The sequence below is a fragment of the Melospiza georgiana genome, chromosome 4 (assembly GCF_028018845.1).
Source record: "Melospiza georgiana isolate bMelGeo1 chromosome 4, bMelGeo1.pri, whole genome shotgun sequence".
NCBI lineage: Eukaryota > Metazoa > Chordata > Aves > Passeriformes > Passerellidae > Melospiza > Melospiza georgiana.
This window is the reverse complement of record NC_080433.1, coordinates 11545233-11566789: the sequence shown is the minus strand read 5'-3', so window position 1 is coordinate 11566789 and position 21557 is coordinate 11545233. Positions and strand designations below refer to the sequence as shown.

Here is a 21557-nt window from a genome sequence, read left to right as displayed (position 1 = left end):
ATCTGACTTCATGTTCTTAGAAGGTTAATTTATTATTTTAAGATATTGTAATATATTAAAGAATGCTATACTAAAACTATAATAAACTATACTAAAAAATAAAAATATATACAAACAGAGAACTAAAAAAAAATAATGAAAAACTTGTGACTCTCCAGAGTCCTGACACAGCTGGACAGTGATTGGTCATCAAGTAAAAACAATTCACTTGAAACCAATGAACATGAATCATTGTTTACTGTTGGTAAACAATGTCTAAATAAATTCCAAAGTGGCAAAACACAGAAGAAACAAATAATTATTGTTTTCCTTTTTCTCTGAGACTTCTCATCTTCCCAGGAGAAAATCCTGGGCAAAGAGATTTTTCAGAAAATATAACAGTAACAGTGCGCCATTGAGCTTTATTATAAAATTATTAAAGCACGTCCAGAGGGTTTTGAATGCTATATGTAGCTAAATTTAAGCATGTATTGTGAATTTGAATGTTAAATAGTGACAAATTTTACCTAAGACAGAACCTGTTCTGAGTGCAAATAAAGTTACTCTTAATTTGTGTAAAATATATGGCAGAATTTATAATTATGTTGTTTCTGAATCTTTCCAGTTTGCTGAAGATAAGAGCATTGTTCTGCTGTACTTCTCTGCCGTCAGCAACTCTTTGAATGTCTTACATTGCTAAATCCCAACATGTGCCTAAAAGCCTTATTCAAATGGTGTTTTGAGGGAAGTAGCCTCACATCTTCATGGGAACCCATTCCTCTCCCTGCTTCAGAATGTTACCTTTGTTCCTAAAGTGCACATGTAGTTTCTCTTTAGGCATCATGTGAAAGTGTTTTATCCTTTGGTGTATTATCAATGTGTTTCCTTTAATACCTTGCATTTTTGTGGGCCAGTGTTAACATATGCAAGCCATCCTCTTATCCCTGTGGTACACTCTCTGAAACAGAAATACAGAACAGTTGAAGGTTTGTATTGTAATGATTATGTGACCAAACTAAGTGAACTCACAAGCTGTCATGCTGCTTTGGTCAAGTGTAGGCATCCTGTCCACAGCACTGGATGGTGCCTCCAGCCTGCAGAAGTGCTGAGTATTCTATTCCCTGGTAACATTGGTACTCCAGTTCAGTTGTGGCATTTAGTAAGTTCCAGCTGGTCACACTGCATAATTTTTCTCTCCTCCTGTCTTCTCCAAAAATGTTTTAGGTAGAGGAGCTGATGATGGCTATGGAGAAGGTCAAACAGGAGCTGGAGTCAATGAAAGCAAAATTGTCCTCTACACAACAGTCTCTGGCTGAGAAGGAAACCCATTTGACCAACCTACGAGCTGAAAGAAGGAAACATTTGGAGGAGGTCCTGGAAATGAAGTAAGTGTCTTCTTATATTATTTGTAGACTTGTTTTATTGATTGTCTCTGCATTCCTTTGTGATCCTTGTTGTTCTAAAGACAGCCCTGCATGGATAGGTCTCTGCAGATAGCAGTTATCTGTAATCAGTCGAGCCTTCAGAGGTGACTTCTGACCAGGGATTACTTGCATCACTTTCACACTTCCTCTAGAGCTCAAAAACATTTCTTCCTTTTGATTGTTTGCAATAGACTTGTATTATTTGCACAATAGCATCTTCAAAGATCCTAAGCAACTATTGAGACTCAGTTGTTCTATGTCCAATAAATGTACCAAATCTTGCTTTGAGCAGCCTATAACTACTTCAAGGTAAGATGCAAGGCAGTGTAGCAAATGACCAAAAAAAAGAGGGAGAAGATAAACATAGTGTGAGTTGTTTGTAATGGTAAAGTCACACTGCAGATTTCTGGTCTGCTCAAGTATTTTTCAAACTCATTCAGATGATTCATTAGCACTGGAGCAGTTTGAAGTTCTCTATCAGTCAAATTTTAATAATCATCCTTAAACAAGGAAGCCTGGATAAAACCAGGCTTTGAGGAGGTGGGGAGAAGAGAGGGATTAGACTTCCCAGGCTTAAATACTTCCTAATTTCTGACTGTGCATTACAGATAAATAGTTATCCTTGGTTTAGGGAGACATGAATCCATTTAGTGCAATGATGGATAGTGCTGCCAGCAGTTCATTAGAAGCACTTTCAGTTGTTTAGCCAGCCCTGAAGAGAAGGAACATTTTTATTGGCAGGACTAGCAGTGGTTCCTCCACTGTGGTTTTGTGAGCCATTATTTATTTATTTAACTATTCTACACTGGCCTCTTTCCTTTCCTTTTTTTTTTTTTTAATGAAAGGATAGAAAAACAGCTGTTACAAAATGGAAAGAGGTGGCTTAGATCTTGAAATTGTAACTTAGAACTGCTGTATAAAGCAGGCCAAGCCTCCCCAGCTTCATATTCAGCTACAACAGTTTGATCTAGACCTGGCATAAGGATGTTGGAAGACTGCAGTACTTAAAAGCCACACTTTTTATTTTTAATAAAAAAATTTATTGAGCTATAAATTTGACTGCCTTGAGAGTTGCTGTATGGGGGGATGGGAAGAATAGCTCTTTAGGTGATGTGGGAGTCCAAAGCAACTGGAGATGTATCCCATTTCCAATCACTTGAGAGTGCTTTCTTCTGCCAAACTGCTCTGCCAAACCTTCTCATTAAAATCCACATGCAGTGTAGTCTATATCCTGAAATGTATTTGGAATTGTGTAGATCCTTTAATATAACTACTCACTTCTGAATGATGACCTCTCTTACCTGTGTAAGTTATTGTTGGAAGGTTTTTGTACTGAAATGTGGTATCAGGTACTGCATGAACTGGTAGATCCATTGTGCCTCAGAAGGAAGAAGAACACTGGAGAGAATGGTAATGCTGTCAGCACATGGAGAGAGAGATGGAAAAAGCATTACATTTGTATAGTTAACTAGCTGAGCATGTTTTAGTCATAGCTGGTCTGTCTTAAAGTTCTATAAAGCTGCCAAAGGCATCCAAACTTCAAAACCTCGCCCTCACCATGAGGCTCTGTTGCAAACAAGTCTTTACTGAGGACTCCCAGTCAATTAATATCTTACTTTATATACAGAAACTCCAGTATATTCTTTGTTGCCCTGCTTTCCCTATGTTTTTTATGAAAAGCACTCATTTGTTTTCTAGTTTTGCAAAAAATTTCTCATGTTGTTAAAGTATTTACTACTATTTCAACTGAAAAATGTCAGTAATTGAATGAGTGGCTAGTTTTGTGAAGCAATTAGCTGCTTTTGGAGTTCTTATGGAGGAAAAATAGTTGTTGTACAGGTAGTGTTCAAAGGGATGCTGAAGCAATATTGTTTCCTATGTTCTAGGGCATGCTTCAGTGGGAAAAGTTTGAGGTGCTCAGAAGCAGCACTGATTAAATTTGAGATTTGTTAGGGGTGTAGATTTAACAACCTAGGCCCTGCAGTCAGCTGATGGGGCTGGGGAGCAGACAAGAAAAATATCTTAGGAAATGCTGCTTTAGGAGATTCCAGATATGGAGTGAAAGAGAGTGTTAAAGCAACAAGGGGACTCCAGAAAGTTACCTCTGGGTTTTAATAGGAAGTTGTTAGATATAATACTAGTGAAAATACATGTTTAAAATACTGGTTTTTAGAGTAGAACTTGTGTTTACCACTGACTCTGTAACCCTGAGAAGATCATTTCACACTCCTTAGGGGAATAGTGTGGCACTAGAATAGCTCAAGTGTGAAATATTCCAAGCAAGAAATTTCACTCCTTGAAGAAATGCTATGTATTTTGAAGCTCTCTTCCTTTAAGTCTAATATTTTCATTTTCTTTAAAAAAAACTTTATTGCAAATAATTATGAGAGAGGCAGATAATGGTCTCTATTTATATCACCAAACCTGATCTACTGTAGAGAAATACTAGTGAACTGCTAGGATTTTTGTTTTGTTATGTTTTCTTTAAGAACTTCTAATGTTTCCATCATTCACAGCAAATCTTTTAAATTAGGCAGGAATAAAGTGCTGTCTACAGAGAAATCTCTGTTCTTTGTCCCATAAAAACCTGCTTAGGCTGAGCTGAGTTATAAACTGTTGAAAATCACCAGTTTTACTTTCTTTTTTTTTTTTTTTTTCCCCTGGTGTTGTCAGCAAATTTTGGCAGTGTGTGAAAATAACCAAGCACAAACAGTCTAATCTGAGGCCGAGCTCCTGCAGTTGCCAAATCTGCAGCAGAGGACGCTGCACTCACAGGGGAGGGGAACAGACACTGTGTCTGCATGTTTGTTTTCTGTTTTTTTTACTAGACAGACCTTTTGTTGTGGTCAGAAGGACCAGAAAGGTCTATCCAATCATGTGCTCCAGGGTTGAAAAGTCCCAGTTGGGGCATTTCTCAAGGTGTTCTTTCAGACCTGGAGAAGGATCCAATAGCCCTTTCCTGAGTTATGCCTTCTCCTGCTAATTGCAATTGCTGCCAGCCCTATAATTCAAGGTATGCAGACTTACATAACATAGTTGGCCCTTCAGAGTTGGATCTTTCATCCTGCTGGCTCACAACAGAAGGATTATTACTTCTCTGAGAATAATTTACTATGCTCTTGTTTCTTGAAAACTAATCAAAGATCTTGCAGATGAATTGTTAGCACAGAAAATAATTTATGTTTCAAAATCAAGCTGTCAGAAAGCATATTTGGATTTCTCGTCTGACTGTACATGAGTAGTAATGTACAAAAGCAATACTTTTGAGTATCTATCACAGTAGTTTTTAATGTCATGAATTCATCCCACAGATAGTGTTTCTTTCATACAGAGTGGAGGCAGTGATCAGGAATGAACCAGGCCTGGGTAGCTCAATGAGGCTGTTTATTGTGTACTTTCCTTTCTTCATCTCAGAGCTGGAAAACTTCAGAGAGCTACAGAGGATCACTTATAAAAATGAGATGCCAGCCTAGGCAGGGCTGTGCAGAAAGACTGTTCACCCATATCTCTGCTTCAGTTTTCCAGCATGGTATGACTGAGAAATATTTGGTAGATGGAGAAGGCCACATCTTCATTTTCTGGCTCTCAGATAAGAAAAAATACAAAGGCCTTCACATGACCACTCCCAAATAAAAATTAAGTCAGTGGAAGATGAGGTTGTTCATCTTGTGAAAAGTTCATCTTCCCAGCAATAAAGCAGCATTTTCTGGAGGTATGAGTATTAAGCTGAAGTTGAAAGTAATCCAAAAGAAACTGATTAATTGACACAGTTTATTTGCCAGAAAACAAAAATCAGTTGATCCAAAATGAGGTGTGAGGTGATTTGAAGGCCTGCAAACAGTTTAACCAAACAAAAATACTTTAGGTTGTGTACACCCATGGTGAACAGAGCTGAAACAAAAAGAAAGTATCAATATCCATTCAACAGTAGCTTGTTGGCTCATCTACTCCTGTCTTCTTGGAAATTCAGGAATTTCCTGGTCTTTAAAGAAGTTATGGTTTATGCCTATGGCATAACAACATCCTCCAGAGCAGATGAACAGCTGTCGCCATAGTTTAGAATCCCTTTGGGTTTGTTGTCAGTGCCCCAAAGCAGAAGCAGCATGTTACTGTCACATCAGCAAGGTGTGGCTTCCTAGGCCACATCACACTGAGCTGGGCTTACAGGCTTGGGGGCTTTGGTGTGTCAGACATCACCTGGTGCAGCAGTGGCACCTGAACTTCTCCTGTGATTGCTTCACGTGCACTGAAATAAGCTGCAGTCCCACAGGGGGCACTCTGTGTCTGTAGGATTCACAGTCTGGGGCTAAGCTGAGCAAGTGCATCCCTATCAGTCCCTCTTTCCTTCTGTTAGCTTTGGAATTTTCTTTTTAATTTTAATTTTCAGGGCACACAGGGAAAATTAACACGCTAATGTCCTGTTACCATTTTTTGTCCTTTTCAATTTTAACCCATTTTTGGGCAGCACTACTAAACTGGTCAATCAAAGGTCAAATCTTGAATCTCAAAGTGTTACCAAGTGATAAAACTGCAAAGCAAAGACATGAAGCTTTAGCAAAGCCTATGTAGACAAAATGCTCCATGTGAGTACACACAGAATTGGATTGTTCTGGTCTACTCTGTTTCTTTAAGTATTTGGAAGTTGTATTTACCTTTTCTAACTGGTTTGTTGTTACCCTTCACTTGCCTTGAAAGTCTTTTCCTTCTGTAGCTTTTCAGATACTAAAACTTTGGCATGATATGTCACAGTCATGTTCTGTCTTGTGATAAAACCTTCTGTATCTCATTTTATCTCAAATTCTATGGTCCCTGAGAACAATCTTGCAGACAGAAAGTATTGTACTATCTTAATGAGCCATGACAGGCCTGGAAGCAAAACCAACTGCTGAAAACTACACCAGGTGGTGTTAAAGCATTTTGCTCCACTCAGTAATTTCTAAGACTGTTGATGTTGTAGGGAGGAGTTGGGAAAAGAGGTCCAGTCATTAATTTCTGGAGAATTTAGCTACACTGTGCTCTTGTTGCTATGCCTTTCCATGGGAGGTTATTTTTCTGGATATATTTATTCAGGAAATGGGTTTGGTGTAAGTGATCCCTTCAGTGTCATAGTTTTTGAGAGGGGGAAAGAAGATTAAATCTCTTTCAAATGAGAATGGGAAAAATTCAGCATACAGGCTCAGTGTTAAAAATGTAGAGGTTTTGTCATGCTTTCATTTTCTATTAAGATATTGCAACATTCCTACAGAATCTGCTCTGAAAGATCTCATCAATAGAGATCCTGGCAAATATATACAATGCAAAATGTATGATTTTTTCAGGCTTACACAATCCTGACTCTAGAGGATGAATACCCTTTTTGTCTTTTCTCAGTTTTGCTAGTCATGATTGCAAACCATCTTAGGGAACAGGTGCAGCACAAGAAAATTTCATGTTCTTTAGTGCCCAGAGGGCATTGCTTTGGTAAAAGTCTGTTTGTATCATAACCTGTTTGCAGATCATGTTATCTAAGAGAATTTTTTTTTCTAGATAACTGAGTGTTACATTGGTAGAGGAATAGGGAGAGTGATGGTTTTATGTTGACTAATATAGAGAACAGATTGTTTGTAAGATAGCTCTAAGGGCACCAACATACTGCCTTCTGCTAACTAATTCTGTGTGCCTTTATTTTGTATAATTAAATATAACCAGTAGTTCTGTCACAAGCAAAAGTTTATCTGTGTAATTTTCCCTTGGAAGTATGAATTCTCCACATCACTTAGTTCTAGAACAATACCTAACAAAAGTTCATTTCCAAGTTTTCTGCATGCAAAGACATTGTTTGTGTATAATTCTATACAGAATAAGCATAAATATGACTGTGATTTCTGTTCTAAAATATGCAGGCGTGTTTTGGCTCAGGGTTGATAGCAGAAGTAGATTTCCTATGCTGGCTGTTTCAGCTCCATCAGTGATTCCTGTCTCCATCCCTAATCCAGTATAAGATTCTGGGGCTTTCAGGGGTGTTACTGAGCTAAACTAAATCAGGCACTTTTTACTCTCTGTTAATGTCAAAAGAACCATGAGTTCCTTAGGGTGCTTTTTCCTCTTTTATAAATGTGAATTGTAAATAGTAATGCATATAAATCAACTCTGTGAGCACTACATATTTCATTAAATACAGTCAGGCTGTGGGTTAATAGAAGTTCCAAGTGAAAATATTATGGTATCTCATTGCATATATTGTAGATTTAATGTAGTGTGAACAATAGTAGCTTTGAGCAATTGTAAATCCCATCCGGACATCGTCAGCGTAGTTCAAAACACAAGGAGGGAACTCTCCAAGGGTGCATGTGCTTCCATGGTCACTGTGCATATGCAAGTCACTCTTTTATTGGCTTTAAAATAACACTAGAGCTTTGCAGGGTGTAGGTAAGGCAATGTCTAACTCCAGGCTGGTTTCTGGAGTGGAACAGAAATTCCATTTTTTTTAAAAAAAAAAGTGAGGTCAATTTGCTTTAATTACAGAAATAACCTCTGAAGCAAGTAATTGCTTCCCTGCAATTCTAGAGGACAACAAGTGGGAATTGAGTAAGAAAAGTTGGAGAACTGAGTTGTTGGCAGTACATACAATCTTTGTCTTTATACTGTATGGGAATATCCATTATGTGTTTTTTGTTTTCTTCCCTTCCCAAACAATACTTTAGGCAAAATAAAAAGCATCATCTGCAGGTCTGTAGAATTTCTGAGAAAGCTCCACAGTGATAGGATTTGAGAATTGTTGGTTTGGGTTTGTCTGGCAATACTTTGTGTGCAGTGAAAGTGGTTCCATGAAACTGCAGTCAAAAACCTGAAAATTGACCAGAACTGTTCATTTAGAAATCCTAAAAGATGACACTAAGCACTCTGAAAGTGTCTTTCTTTGAGGTATGATGCTGTCACTGCTATTAAGTCAGTTCTCCCCAGTTCAGTAGTTTTCTTATAATAGTTTTCTGCAGATTGCAGGATGAAGAGAACTCTTCCTGTACCAGGAACTGGTACATATAGAAACACAGAGAATTCTGAAAAATCATTTGACACAATGTTATATTTGGTGTTGCCTAGTCCCCTTTTTCAGGCCTGCCTCAAGCACTAAATAGATATGGCTGTAGCTTTCTTTAGACTTACAGCTCTTTTTCGGTCTGCTGGCATTCTACAGCTTTAAAATTCATGTTGACTTGAAAACTACAGGATCACATTAGTGTATTTCCACTATGTAATCTAGGAATCAAGCTTTGCATGTAAGGTTAAATTAAATTACATAGTTATTATTTGCTGTGAAATCAACTAGCTTGATCATTTGGTTTAATTTCTTTAATAAAGATTTTAATCCATTGAGATTGTTTTGAAAAGATGACAACTGCAAGTTGCTTTGAGCAGTGGGGGATTTAATCAGAAAATTATTGGAGTAAATGGTCAAAGATAGATGTAAATGTTCAGAAAATACTCAAGTGTTGAATAGCAGAGAAATTAACTTGTTGAGACGAAATCATGACAAATCAACCAGGTGTTTCCATATTCCAAGTCATAGTTTTGGTAATATAGCAGTTTTGATCTCAGGAGGATTTGTGTCATCATCTTGTAGAACTGTCTCATCAAGTAGGGATTGTATTTCTTATTAAACCACTATGAAGTGAATAAGTAGGTAGCTGAAAAAGAATTAATTTTAATTCTTTTTAATTCCATTTAAGCAGTAGTTAACTGTTGAAATGGAAACCTCTGTTATGTGATGTTCTTAGAGGTCTCTCTCAAGCCTTCTGCTATTCAAACTCTCCATAATGAAGTGGCTGACAAGCCAAAGCCAGAGGGTGTGTATTGCCAAAATTCCCTGGTTGGGTGTTCAGGTGATGTGGGGAACAAAATGAGAATTCAAACAGATCTCAGTGAAATGAAGAGGGGCTCTAGGAAGGTTTTTACATCAGCATATCACAAATAGCTTAAATACAGCTGAATGTGCTTTGGGGTAATTTAGGTGAAGATGAAGATGGAGACTTTTATCTTGCAGGTTTTGGGGTTCTTCAGCACAAATCATACACTTTCCTTACTGAATATCTCTAAGGATGAAAAATGTGTCCTGTAAAAATGTATTATGTGCCTGAGCTTGTTCCTCATGTGATGTGGGCTCGGTTCTGTCTGTTAAATTATCTTTGGTTCCAGGTTCAATTCCTAAAGAGAAACTTTGCTTTTATAGGTAATTCATGTTGAATATTATCCATGCAAAGGAAACTTATTTATTTATTGGAAAAAATAGAAATTAATTCAATTTGTTGGTTCAAGTTGGCTGCAAAATTTTTTGCTGTCCTTCAAGCCCTCATTAGGCAGGAAACCTGAAAGGGTTAGGACTTGCTAGGTTATAAAGAATGCCAGGGATATCTTCTTATATTTGGAAAAAGCCTTTGTCTCATCTAGCCACACTTTCATCAAAAAGTGGCTATAAATAATAGTATTTTTCAGTTTAGTTCTTTTCAGTAAAGGATTTTACATTTCAAAGTAATTTTTTTAAATAAAAACAGAGAAATGCCATTGTTGTTCCTCAAAGGAGTCAACTGAAAAGCTAAACCTGAAGTGGCTTGTTCACCCATGGCCACAGAGCTTCAGTGATGTCAGGAATTAAAATCTGAAGATAGTGAGTTTGTAGATTTTTCTGATGTCTTAACAGTTTGAGACACAAACATTTCATGGGAGATGTTGTGCATGTGAGATATGGAGTTCTTCATGTGTTTCTCTCTTCTAACATGTTCTCATGCAGATGCTTTGTACATCTTTATTTTTGGTTTTATTTGTCTGTACCTAAAGTTGAGTATGCATTTCTTTCCACTTCAGTGCTGTAATTGGAGAGAAGCAATCTCTTCTGTTGTGCTGAGCTGATCTTTGGATTTATCTTGCTTACTAGAGTCTCATTGTTAATGAGGACCCTGGTTTTGAGTTTGAAAAACTAGGTTAATTTAGCCAGGAGATGTTAATTTAGAAGAAAAACAAATACATTTCTGCCTTGCCTTTAAAAATATGAAGCTGGCTTTGGACTGCAGTTTCATAGATTTTGTGACAAATGAGGCAAGAAATAAATTGGCAAACTCCTTATGTCCAAAGTATAATGGTACAGTGTGCTCTCTAATTCTCAGCCCCAAAGATCTCAGCAAAGGCCTCAAATTGAACAAAGCCAAAACTAATCAACTTTACAATCAAAATACAATTATTAAGGCTTTCATTTTACTACAAAGAAGCAGTTGTGAAAGAGGCACTGGAGCAAGTTCTTTTGTGCAGTAAGGGAAAATCAACAGCAAGGTGTCAAAGAGAAAAACATGAAACGCTGCAGGTGAGGTGTTTGGAGCCAAAAGAAACCAGCACTTATGCAGAAATGCAAGTAAACTGTTGGAGAATGGAAAAGGTGTTTGGTGCTGAGCTGCAGAGGGTGTCAGAGTGCACTTGGCCCAGGCAGAAGAGCCCTGTGGACTAAAGCAATGCTCTGGGATCAGCCCTTGGAATGACATCCCGTGGGGCTGCCCTGCAGGACACACCACAGCTGACAGGACCTCTGTTTATACATTTGCTGCCCTTGTTTTGGGAGACAGGCTGCTCCACCCTGCTTCATGTCACACATGGATACATCCTCATTGTCTGGGTTTATACAGATACTGAATTTCTTGTTCTGTGTGATGGGCAAATACAATCTCAGTGCAACTTAAATACAGCTAAGTATAAGAACTTCATCTTTAGTTGCCTGTTCCTGAAAGAGAACTTGTAGGGTTTTAATGAAAGTAGTTTTAGAGAGACACAAATTGCTTTGGGCAGCTATATGGTTTTCATGTCAGGGCTACAAATAGCATAAAAACTTTATTCCCATACATGGAAGATGCACTTTTATTAGATGGGCAATGTCTTTTATTAGATCTCTATTCTACTTTCATTTTACTGTCAGAGTAGTATTAATATGCAAGTGGTGTAGTAAGTTATGTCTAATATTTTGTAGAGTACATCTGCCTCGGTCCAGCTGTGGTTACACATTTTTGTGCTGCAGACACTCCCATGGCTGGAAATGCATCAGTTGTGTTTTGTTTGACTTGCCTAGTGTATGGGTCATTTTTATTTTATAAATAAGTGTATTTAATTTTCTGTAGAGTCTGATAAGCTCTGTAAGTTTCTTAGCAGATTAATGATTTAATGAAAATAGGATGTATTTTCAAGGTAGGAATACTTTTTAAGAGCTGTCAAGTTGTAGTCTGAGGCATGGAATAAAACCCTTAGCTCTTCAGAGTTGCTTTACTCCCTGTTCCCAATGCCATGCCAGTTTGGAAGCAATTGTACATCAATCAGCAGGCAATCATAATGAAATTCCTGCTTGGTAAAGATGGAAAATTTAACTCCTTATGACCAAGTCTCAGATTTTCAGTTAAACTTTCATTTCCATTCTGTATACTGATATGACTGGTTTGGAATATACACAGTAAAGGACAAAATCTCCCTTCAGGTGCTCTATTCCCAAGGAAATCCTACAAGTCTTAGAAAAAACCTTTAAAAATATTAACTGTAGGAATGCACAAAAAAAAAAAAAAAGCTCTCATTCCTCTTTGCAATTCATGCACTGCCCATTTTTCTAATTTATGTCTTAACTATGTATTTTGATTTGAGGTAAGAGTTAGGACAGCCTAGAGGAAGTATTTCATTACCAAACTTCCCAGCACCTCAGCTGAGGTTGGTGGCAGTCTGCTGGGGCTTGGAAATGCACACCTACACCTTTAATGGGCAGGAGGAGTTTGCTGATCAAAATGGGTTACAATGACTTGTCTCCACATTCTAGAAATAGACTTTTTTTTAATTGTGCAGCCTTCTATAATTTCAGTTTATGCTGTGGCCCTCAGTTCTCATGATGATACTTGATAAGAACTTTGGAATGATCAGTCCCAAAACACAGTCTAGCTACTTCCACACTATAGGGTAGTCACCTCACTGAGGCTGAAAGGGTCTTTTAATGTTTTTTCTTCATATTCTGGAAGACTATTTTATTCCTAAAACTCTGCTAGTAGCTGACTCTCCCTGTCTCCTTTGAGGATGTGTATTTGATAGCTCATTGAATGGCTGAACTATGTACTTTAAAAAAAAAACCCAACCAAATCTACATCAATATTTTTTGCTTGTGTAATTTTAGCACGTTATTATTTAACAAAGAACAATAGATTCTCAATGTCATTCTAACATTTTTGGCTGGTTTTGCCAGATAATTTTTCTGTCCTCAGCTGTCTTTTCACTGAAAATTCACAGAATTGTGACAGCCACATGCACAAACATTTCCCCAGTCTGTTTCACAGTTACACCAAACTCAGCTATGTTTTTGTCTTTTGGATTGTTACAGTAATCATCCTTAAGGAAAAGCTAGCTTTGAATGGGTTTTTCTGTAGTTACTAAGCTTTTCAGTGGTCCTTCAACTTTTTTGGGACTTCTGGTTTCATTGGCCAGTTGCCAGAACAGTTTTTCTCTTGCACATGGCTGGGTGTTCTTCTATTCTATACCACTGTGTAATCCTGAAAATATTGGTCTGTGTTAGCTAAAGAGCAAAATTTATAAATTTTAACAAAATGATACGTGGGAAGCCAAGTATGTAATTGGAGATGTTCACTAGGTGCATTGTATTAGTTAATAATTGGGATGTTATGTATGCCTCATTCATAACTTTTCAAGTTGTCAGTCATAAAAGTAAATGCAAAATCGTGCAGAGATTTTGATTAAAATCTGTGGGTATGGCTTATAATTGAAAAATGCTAAGAGAAGGGCACACTTTTCTTCTAAAAGATGCAAGAGCTGCATGGTTTAATCAAGCATATTTGTAAAAATGATAAAACAAATCTATTTTTTTTTAAGCTTTATTTTTCTTATTGTGCCTGTCAGCCTCTCCTGGTTTCAGGAAAGTGGTTTCACTTAGGCCCTGGGGTAGACAGGAGTCCTTGTTTACATGGTACAGGGCAGGAGGCTAATTGACTCTTTCATTTCTCTTCTTGTATTTCATACACATTTAGGGAAGGTAAAACAGAGAGAAGCTGCAATTACACAACTTCTGAAGTTAAAATAGCCTGATTGGGAGGACAATTAAGCTGCATTTATGCTCCTAATAACTCATGCCATGTGCTGATCTGTATTCAGAGCCACCACTTAGGGATGTTTTCCAGGCCTGGACTTTGGGTTTGCAGATATGCTGTCATTTTGTTACTACCCTTTGAATTTCTTCCTGTGTGTCTTTCCTTCTTTATACATAAGGTGCTACAGAATGGCAAGACTGAAGGTGGTTGTTCTAAATGGCTTTCAAACTTCTTCTAGGTGTGTAGTTTTGCCCTAGCCAAGACCATTTTTAGGTTTCCAAGCTCTAAAATGAATATATAGCTACTTATTCTTGCTTTTTTTTCATAACTCAGTGCAGGTTTTCTTGAAGCCTCTAAGTGTATAAAACTATTTGAGATGCCAGAGCACTGTAATGCTGGTTTTTTCATTTGTGTCTTCTGTAGCTGGCCAAGGAATACAAAATCATACATAAAATCTTTTAAAAAAATAATTCATTCTTTCTGAATATTATACTTAGCCACATTCTCCACAGTTGTTTAGGTCTTATTGAAATATATGAGTATGAAAATAAACAGAGTTCCTCTTGATGTTACGATGCAGTAAAATCCCTTTAAGAAGCATTTTAAGCTTCACATGTAATTTCTGGTTCTGCCTTGCTGTGTGAATGAAGCTGTGCTCTGCAGGCCAAGCAAATACATTTTTGGGAGCATGAGGATCTGTGGTCTGAGCTACAGACCCATCTGCTCCTGCTCCCCTCTCCCAGGTCCTCCTTTGAGCTGTGTCTGCAACTCACAAACTCCACTGCACTATTTTAGAACACTAACATAGCAATAAAACATCCACATTTTTCTGATGTTAGTTTTCTGCTGGCTTAGTGCACTGAAATGGCAATCCATAAGTCTCAGACAGCACAAGGCAAGGTTTGAAACTTGTGTTGTGGGAAGGAGATGACTGACAGCGAGCTGCTAGAGTGGCCTGAGCTGCAACTTCAGTTGCAAAACCAAAATCCACCCCTTGCCTTCTGGTCTTCATTCATAGCTTGGGTAATGGGCTGAGATCTCTGTGTGTAATAAACTTTTGCCCTGCTTTATTATCCATTCCTTTTTAGCTTTTCCTCTTGATGGAAGGTTCGTCCTGCTCCTGACCTGGGAGGCCTCCTGCCTTTGGCCAGCTGCCTCCCTTATCAGCAGAGTTTCCAAGATGCAGGCTGGTGTTTTCTGTTAAGGATCTGAGCGGCAGCAGTTCCGTCCCACCATCCTGCATCTGTCACTCATTCCTCCTTCTGAGTGGGTTGGGTTGATTAGGCTGATTAAAGTAAGTGTCTGGATTGAGAGGGTTAAAGCACATCCATCTGTTCTGGATTTACTGCTGCTTCAGTGGAGGCAGGAGGGCCAGGAATTAGTGAGTGGCTTAGTCCAGTTCTCACTGCTGGCAACTGACAGGAGCGCTGATGAGGTGATAATGAACTAAAAAGTCTGCCCTGTTGGCTGGGTGGGAAAGGGACCCAGACAGTGGGCAAGTCTCACCCCAGTCCTTGCCAAGATTTTCACGTTTTAATAGAATCCATCTAAAGCAAAATTAACAAGTATACATTCCTGGACAAGCTTCAGTGTCGTAACTTATCACGGTGGATGCGACAGAAATCCCTGTGGTGGCGTTGGCAGCTCTGCGGGGCTCAGGCACCAGGCAGCCCAACCCAACAGGGCTGGTGGCACCAGCAAGAGTGTTTATCAAATGCACAATAACTCCTTTTAAAATGCCATCTGAGGTTGTGCAAAGCACACGCCTTTCATTTTAGTTCTGACCTTTGGTGGCACTAAGTAACATTTTTTTGATCCTAGAACATCAATTGATCCTTGAACTATTCCAATCAGGATTTGAGATACATCCTGAAGGCATTGCTTTGTGTTTTCCCTTCATTGCTTTAAATGCTGAAAAGCATTTGTTTTTCTTACTTTTTCTTTAAACCTCTGTCTTTCATTAGAACATATTCCAGATTGCCTGTAACCTCACAGTATTTTACTTTTGACATGAGTCCAGCTAATGCCAAGCATGAGTGTTCATTATATGTCTGTGCTAACACAGTGTGGATATACTGCCCTGTCAAGGTGTAAGGAGCACTTCAAGCTGGTTGGGTAGCTGAGGAATACAGTGTAGGCACTCACCAGGCTTCTTACATGGACTTTAGGTGTTCTTCTCAGCTTACTTGTTGCTGACAGACTTAATAAAGGTTCAAGATTTTACAGGCCTTCAATTTGTAAAGAGTCTGCGGAGAGTACAAACATGAAATATCTTAGCAAGAGTTTGTCTTTTTTTGTAGACAACAATGCTGAGTTTTTTGAGCTGGGTTAGAAGCTGTTTATTCCATAGCTAAAGTTTCGAAGTTTATTCCAGAGCTGAAGCTTTGGAAGGCAACTTCATTCATAGAGGGAAAACCTCTGTGACCTTTGTGCAGAACACTGTGGGGGAAGATCGTGACCCCAGAGTCTCCGGTGGCTGTTGATTGAAGCCTTGTGTTTCAAGAAATAAATGTTTAAAAACACTTCCTTATAAGGCCCAGGCTGCATAGACTGACTTTTTTTTATAGCATTTTAACTATTTTGGTAGAAGGTGTTTCTTCCCCTACCCCCCTTCTGATCCTACCAGAAAGGGCTAACTCAGCGCAATCGTTACCGTGACCCTTAGACTGAATGCAATTTTGTCATTATAAATATGACTTAAATTGATACAGCTTCTTTTCCCAAGCCCATGGCCCCAAGCTGTCTCTGCATAAGTGTGTCTATATGACTGTAACAATGTCTGCATTCATGGGCTTGCCCATGCCAATTGCAGGGATCTATTTTGTAGGTACAAAGCAATCCAAGAAGGAAAAAATAGTAAGTTGAGCCTTGAGAAAAGACAGCAAGTATAATGGGTGGGATTGGATGTGAGGGATGTTGGGAGCCATGTCAAATCCTTATAAAAACTTAATTTGTGTGTTTAATTGTTACCACTCAGAAAGACTGAAGTAAATATTTTCATGCAACTTATTTGGTGTCTCCATATGCCTTTCTATTCCGAGGCAGAAATTCAGGAATTTCAGAATTTCTTACTTCATCTGCCTTGTTCACATAGATTTTCAGCAGTTTGGAAACATGGGACTGCAAATAGTTCTGCTTATAGTCAAAATACCTAACCACTTTCAGATTAGATGTGTCCCTCGTTAATTGGCAAACTGCTTTGTTAGCCATACCAGTGCCCATCATCTGGTATAATCAGGGCTCCAACAACTTTCTTTGCTACTGAAGGAATTGCTCCTTATGTGATGCCTCATCTGTACCATAACTGTTGTGATTTGTGAGAGGAGGGAATTATTTTTAACCTGATTTTTGTGGAAGAGGGACCAAGGAGTTGGCACATGGACTGTTATTTATGACTAACAAAAAGCAGTCTCGTTATGGTTGTAGTTTGTTGTTTTCAAATTAGTTGGAATTGATGCATGTTTTCTCATTTTTTTAATTTGAGGGGAAAGGGTATTTGTTCAAAATCAAAATTTTAGGATAAAATGACATGTTGTTGTTAAGTGCCCACTGAGCTCAAAAAGTAATCTGTCCCATGAACCCTTTTCTCAAGAGTCTTCCTCAAATAAGGCCTGCAGTGACATTGAGCAGAGCTGCTAAGAATCTTGTAGCCATTCTATCTTAAAATGTTCCTTTTCTTCGAATAGAAAGGGTGGAAGGTTACCAAATGGCATTCTTGAATCTGACACAGGAAGGGGCTTTTTTTTGTTTTGATCAGATCACCATTGTCAGAATTTCTCCTAAAATGTCTTAGAGGAACAGATTCAAGCATTCTTGTCTGAACAGATGAAAATTCAGTCATCTGTTCTGTAATTATATAGTAAGGACATACTACTGCTGATTTATTTGGTATTACATTCACTTGTTGGTGGTATGTGTTTGCTATTCATGTCTAAAATAGAAACCATTTTGATACAGAGAACACAAAATAATTTTTTGTTATAGAAAAACAACTATTGTATGCATTTCAGAATGATACTGATGTCATCCTGATCACATTATCTTTATGAGTCTTGTCTTCTCCCTCTTCTTGCTTTGTTTGTGGAGGAGCAGACTCTGGAAATTGAAGCCACTACATAAAAATCAAAAGTCATCTCCAAATTTCTTCTATGCAAGACTTGGGTGTAAAGGCAATCAGTTTTATCTTCTATCTAAAGTCTCTTGGGTTTCAGTATTTTGTGGTAGTCTCCAGGTAAGCTGTTCTAATTCTTGGGATAATTAGGACACCTGTATAATATAACTAAAAATCAAGCAGAAAAACAGCTGTATGTTGATTAGAAGTACCTCTTAGCAACTTCTGTTGATGAATATAGGTAGCTTATTGCTTAGGTAGCAGCTTATATTGATGAATACCATCAAACTTCTAAATTCAGATTTAGCTTCCCATATTTTTACTTTCTGGGTGACCAGAATGCCCTGTTTTTAAACTTGATTGTGGGTTAAATGCCAAGTAATTTTCTACCCAGAAATCATTTTTCCTTCAGTCCTTCTATATTCCCCCCTTCTCTTTTCTGTTGACTGTACTCACAAGTCAGGGTGTGTCAGAGTTGCTGATGCTGCATGGTCACCATTCCAATCTGCTTTAGTGTCTTATTGATGTTTAATGATCTTCCATGTAAGGTTATCCTCAGAAACCCATGTGGCTGCTTCCCACAGGAAGTTTGGGAATGGAGTGAGAGCAGATTTGATGCCATCCTGTAGAGCCAAAGGGAGGCACTTCAGCCTAGGAAACGTTTCCTTTTGAGTAAGGTTGTACAGAATCTTTGGCTTCTTCCAGGGCTTTATTGACACTGCTGCCATTGTGATTAAGCTTCTTGGTATTGCTGATTATTGTGATATCCTAGAGCCAAAATCACTGTTGCTTTTGGCTGAGTAGGAAAAAAGACAGCATGACAATGTGTTCAGCAGGAAAAAAAAAGGAGTACTTGTTAAAACTGAAGAGTTGATTGTTGTATCCTTGTATCATGCAAGAATTGAAGCTGATTTTTAACACCACAATATTCAGTATAGTTCATGGCAGAGGTGCTGGATGAGGCAACATTTAAGAAATAACATTTCCTTGCTGAATACATGGAACAGGTAAAAAGTAAACTGTTTGAGTGCACTTCCCTGCTGTGGTTCATTGCTTTTGGGAATTTCATTTTGAAGAGCGGATGCCCCTTATCTTCCCTACTGGCTCAGCTAAGTCTTCCTTCATCCAGCATAGTCTTCCTTCTGTGCAGGGTGCATGGTGACAGTTCTTTCATTTCTTCACATTCCATGATGCCCATGACTACCATCAGTCTCTTTATAAAAGCTGATCTTTTCCAGCCTGAAGAGTTAAGGAAGTCCACTTCTGAGCCCCAGTTCATACCTAGAACTTTACCAACAGCTTTGAAAGCCACCTCTGGCATGGGAATGTACAGACTTACTTCCAATGAGACTTTTCCTTCTCATGTTACAAGTAAGCTGGTCTTGGAACATTAAAATATGTCTGTGGTGGGTTAACTTTGGCTAAAGGCCAAACTCCCACCCAGTCTCTCACTCTCTCACCCTCCTCAATACAACAGGAGTAGAAAATAGGATGAGAAGGCTCATGCATCATGGTAAAGACAGGGAGATGCTGATTGCTGTCATGGGCAAAACAAAGTCACCTCCGAGAAAATGAATGTATTGCCAATTAAAGGTTTGGGTAGTGAGAAACCAAGGCAAACAATAAAACAGCATCTTTCCATCCTATTTCCTACACTTCCCTTCAGTCCAGCACTCCAGACTCCTCTACTCTCTCAGTGCAGGGAGGGATGGGGTGGATATGGTCAGTACACAGTTTCTCTGAAGTTTTTTTGTTTGGAAGGGACCTTCAAGGCCATTGAGTTCCAAGCCCCTGCCATGAGCAAGGATAACTTCCACTAGACCAGGTTCCTCCAAGCCACATCCAGCCTGGCCTTGAACAGTTCCAGGGGCTAGGCATCCACAGCTTCTCTGAGAAACCTGTTCCAGTGTCTGACCAAATTCTGGCTTTTGACCCAAATCTAGCAGGGCAAGCAAAGTAGCCTCGCAGTATTTCATCCATTGCCTCTGAGAGCCTTCTCCAGCCACACAGCTCCTTCCTTTCACCAGTGTGGGCTCTCCCCCTGGGGCTGCAGTCCTTCAGGAAAAGATCTGCTCTAAGAGGGCAGCAGTGACCATCTGCTCCACCATGGGCTGTCCGTGGGCTTCAGCAGTTCTGTACTTTGTACCTGGAGCACCTTTTTCCCATCCTCCTTCTTTGATCTTGTTCTTCCCAGTGCTGTTTCCACCCTTTTCCCCCCACGCCCTTCTTTTGCTGTGTGGTAGGTTTTGCACTTTCTAAAATATGTTTTCCTAGAGATGGCACCAGCTGGGCTGAGGGGCTGAGCAGTGTCCTGCAGTGGATTCATCAGGAGCTGGCTGTGTCCAGCACACAGCAGCCCTGGTCTCTTCTCCCAGAGGCTCCTGCAATCTCTCTGCTGCCAGCACCTCGTCATGGACACCCAATAGAGAATCAAATGTTATTTAAAATTTTCGTTACAGGGAAATTAAGAGAGTGTAACAATGCTTACTGATGCACTACCATGCCACTTGCTGAGTGACAAAGAATATTTTCTTCATGGGAAGAAGGAATTTGTTTTCCATGTTGGGTTTTAACTCTTGCACAGATGTAGACAAGGCTGCTGGTAGAGGAGATCCTCTACACAGGGAGGCTCTGCTCTTCTGCCGTGTGTCAAATATGCTTAAAACATGGCAAAACACTTTATGCAGCAGGTCCTGAGGCTTTGTGGCCACAGAGAAGTCTGCACTGGGGAGACAGTGTCTGCAGGATCAAATGGGGCTTAAATTCCTGGACAACAGGTCCATAAGTGGATATTGGAATGAGCTTAGCTAGGGATGTGCTGTATAAAATCCTTAATTCTCAATGCTGGCAAAATATGAGTGACTGGGCCAATAGGCTGTGTTACAGTTTATAACAGAACTGAAGAAATGCAACCAAGAGAAAAGCATGGCAGCGAGGTCTGAAAGGCTGAAATTACAAAATGTGTTCTGTAGAATAGAAAGTACTGAAATTAAGGAGACAACATTAAGCCCAAATTACTTTGGAATCATTCAAGTAAGATGCTAAGAAAATCATGGACTTTTGCCTAAAAAGACAAACAGCAGAATTCTGTTTGTTGCATAGGTGGATGTGGTATAACACTAAGAATCTTCAGATATTTTTGTCATATGGCTTTAATCCTGTTTCTCTTAAGAATGCCTCTTTCTGCAGTGTTTCTGTATATTATCAAGTGTCGAAGTGGATCAGATCTAAGTGGTTAGTTGGAATTGTGGTCACCTCAGTTACCCTGATTGCTGGTGAAAACAGCAAGACTTGATTGGAGGAAGCAGATTTGGAGTTCTTTCAGAAGTGCCTACAAACAGTTTTTAAGAAGTTTGATCATACAGGGATTCTTTGCAACCTAAGAATTAAGTTTGCTTTAGGTTTCCCTATAATGGAAGTATCTATCTGATTGCCTTTTGCTACAATTGCAATCATGTTTTTATTCCTCCTTATTGTAACTTTATCTTCCTTTACCTCAGATTTTTCCATTAATTTCAGGAAATAAGAGCCTGACACAGTAATGATTGTGAGTGAAGCCTGGTCCTTGGCATCCTGATGTTTGAACTTTATGGATTAGAATTGTTGACTCACAGCAATCAGGTTCACTCTTGTTGTGTCTGACAGGGAACAGAAGGGACCAAGCCAAAACCAGAGCCCCCAGAGTAAGTGCATTAGACCTGTCTTTGCCAAAGTGAATGGTTTCCCTTCTAAATAGTCTCTGGAAAGAAGCTTAGTAATTCCTTAGGGAGGCAAGTTATAAAACTTGAGATGCAGATATTTAAATCCTATGAGCCAGCCAGCAGCAGTGGAGTTGGCTGTCAGAACTTGTAAAAATCTCAACCAATCTCTTTTATTGTCTTGTGGCTGCAGCAGTGAGGCATCTCAGCTTGTGCAGGGTGAACTTTCCCCACCATATCCTGTTTGCTACTGTGTGAA

The 21557-nt window shown here is 39.0% G+C and overlaps 1 protein-coding gene across 8 annotated transcripts in view; it reads left to right on the top strand.

The window, feature by feature from the left end:
• Positions 1–21557, top strand: part of ERC1 (ELKS/RAB6-interacting/CAST family member 1) — a 267802-nt gene that overhangs the window by 173703 nt on the left and 72542 nt on the right. For all 8 annotated transcript variants that reach the window (XM_058022071.1, XM_058022067.1, XM_058022070.1 and 5 more), the window contains one exon: positions 1204–1364. In XM_058022071.1, the coding sequence (XP_057878054.1) occupies positions 1204–1364 (161 nt within the window). The remainder of the gene's footprint in view (positions 1–1203; positions 1365–21557) is intronic.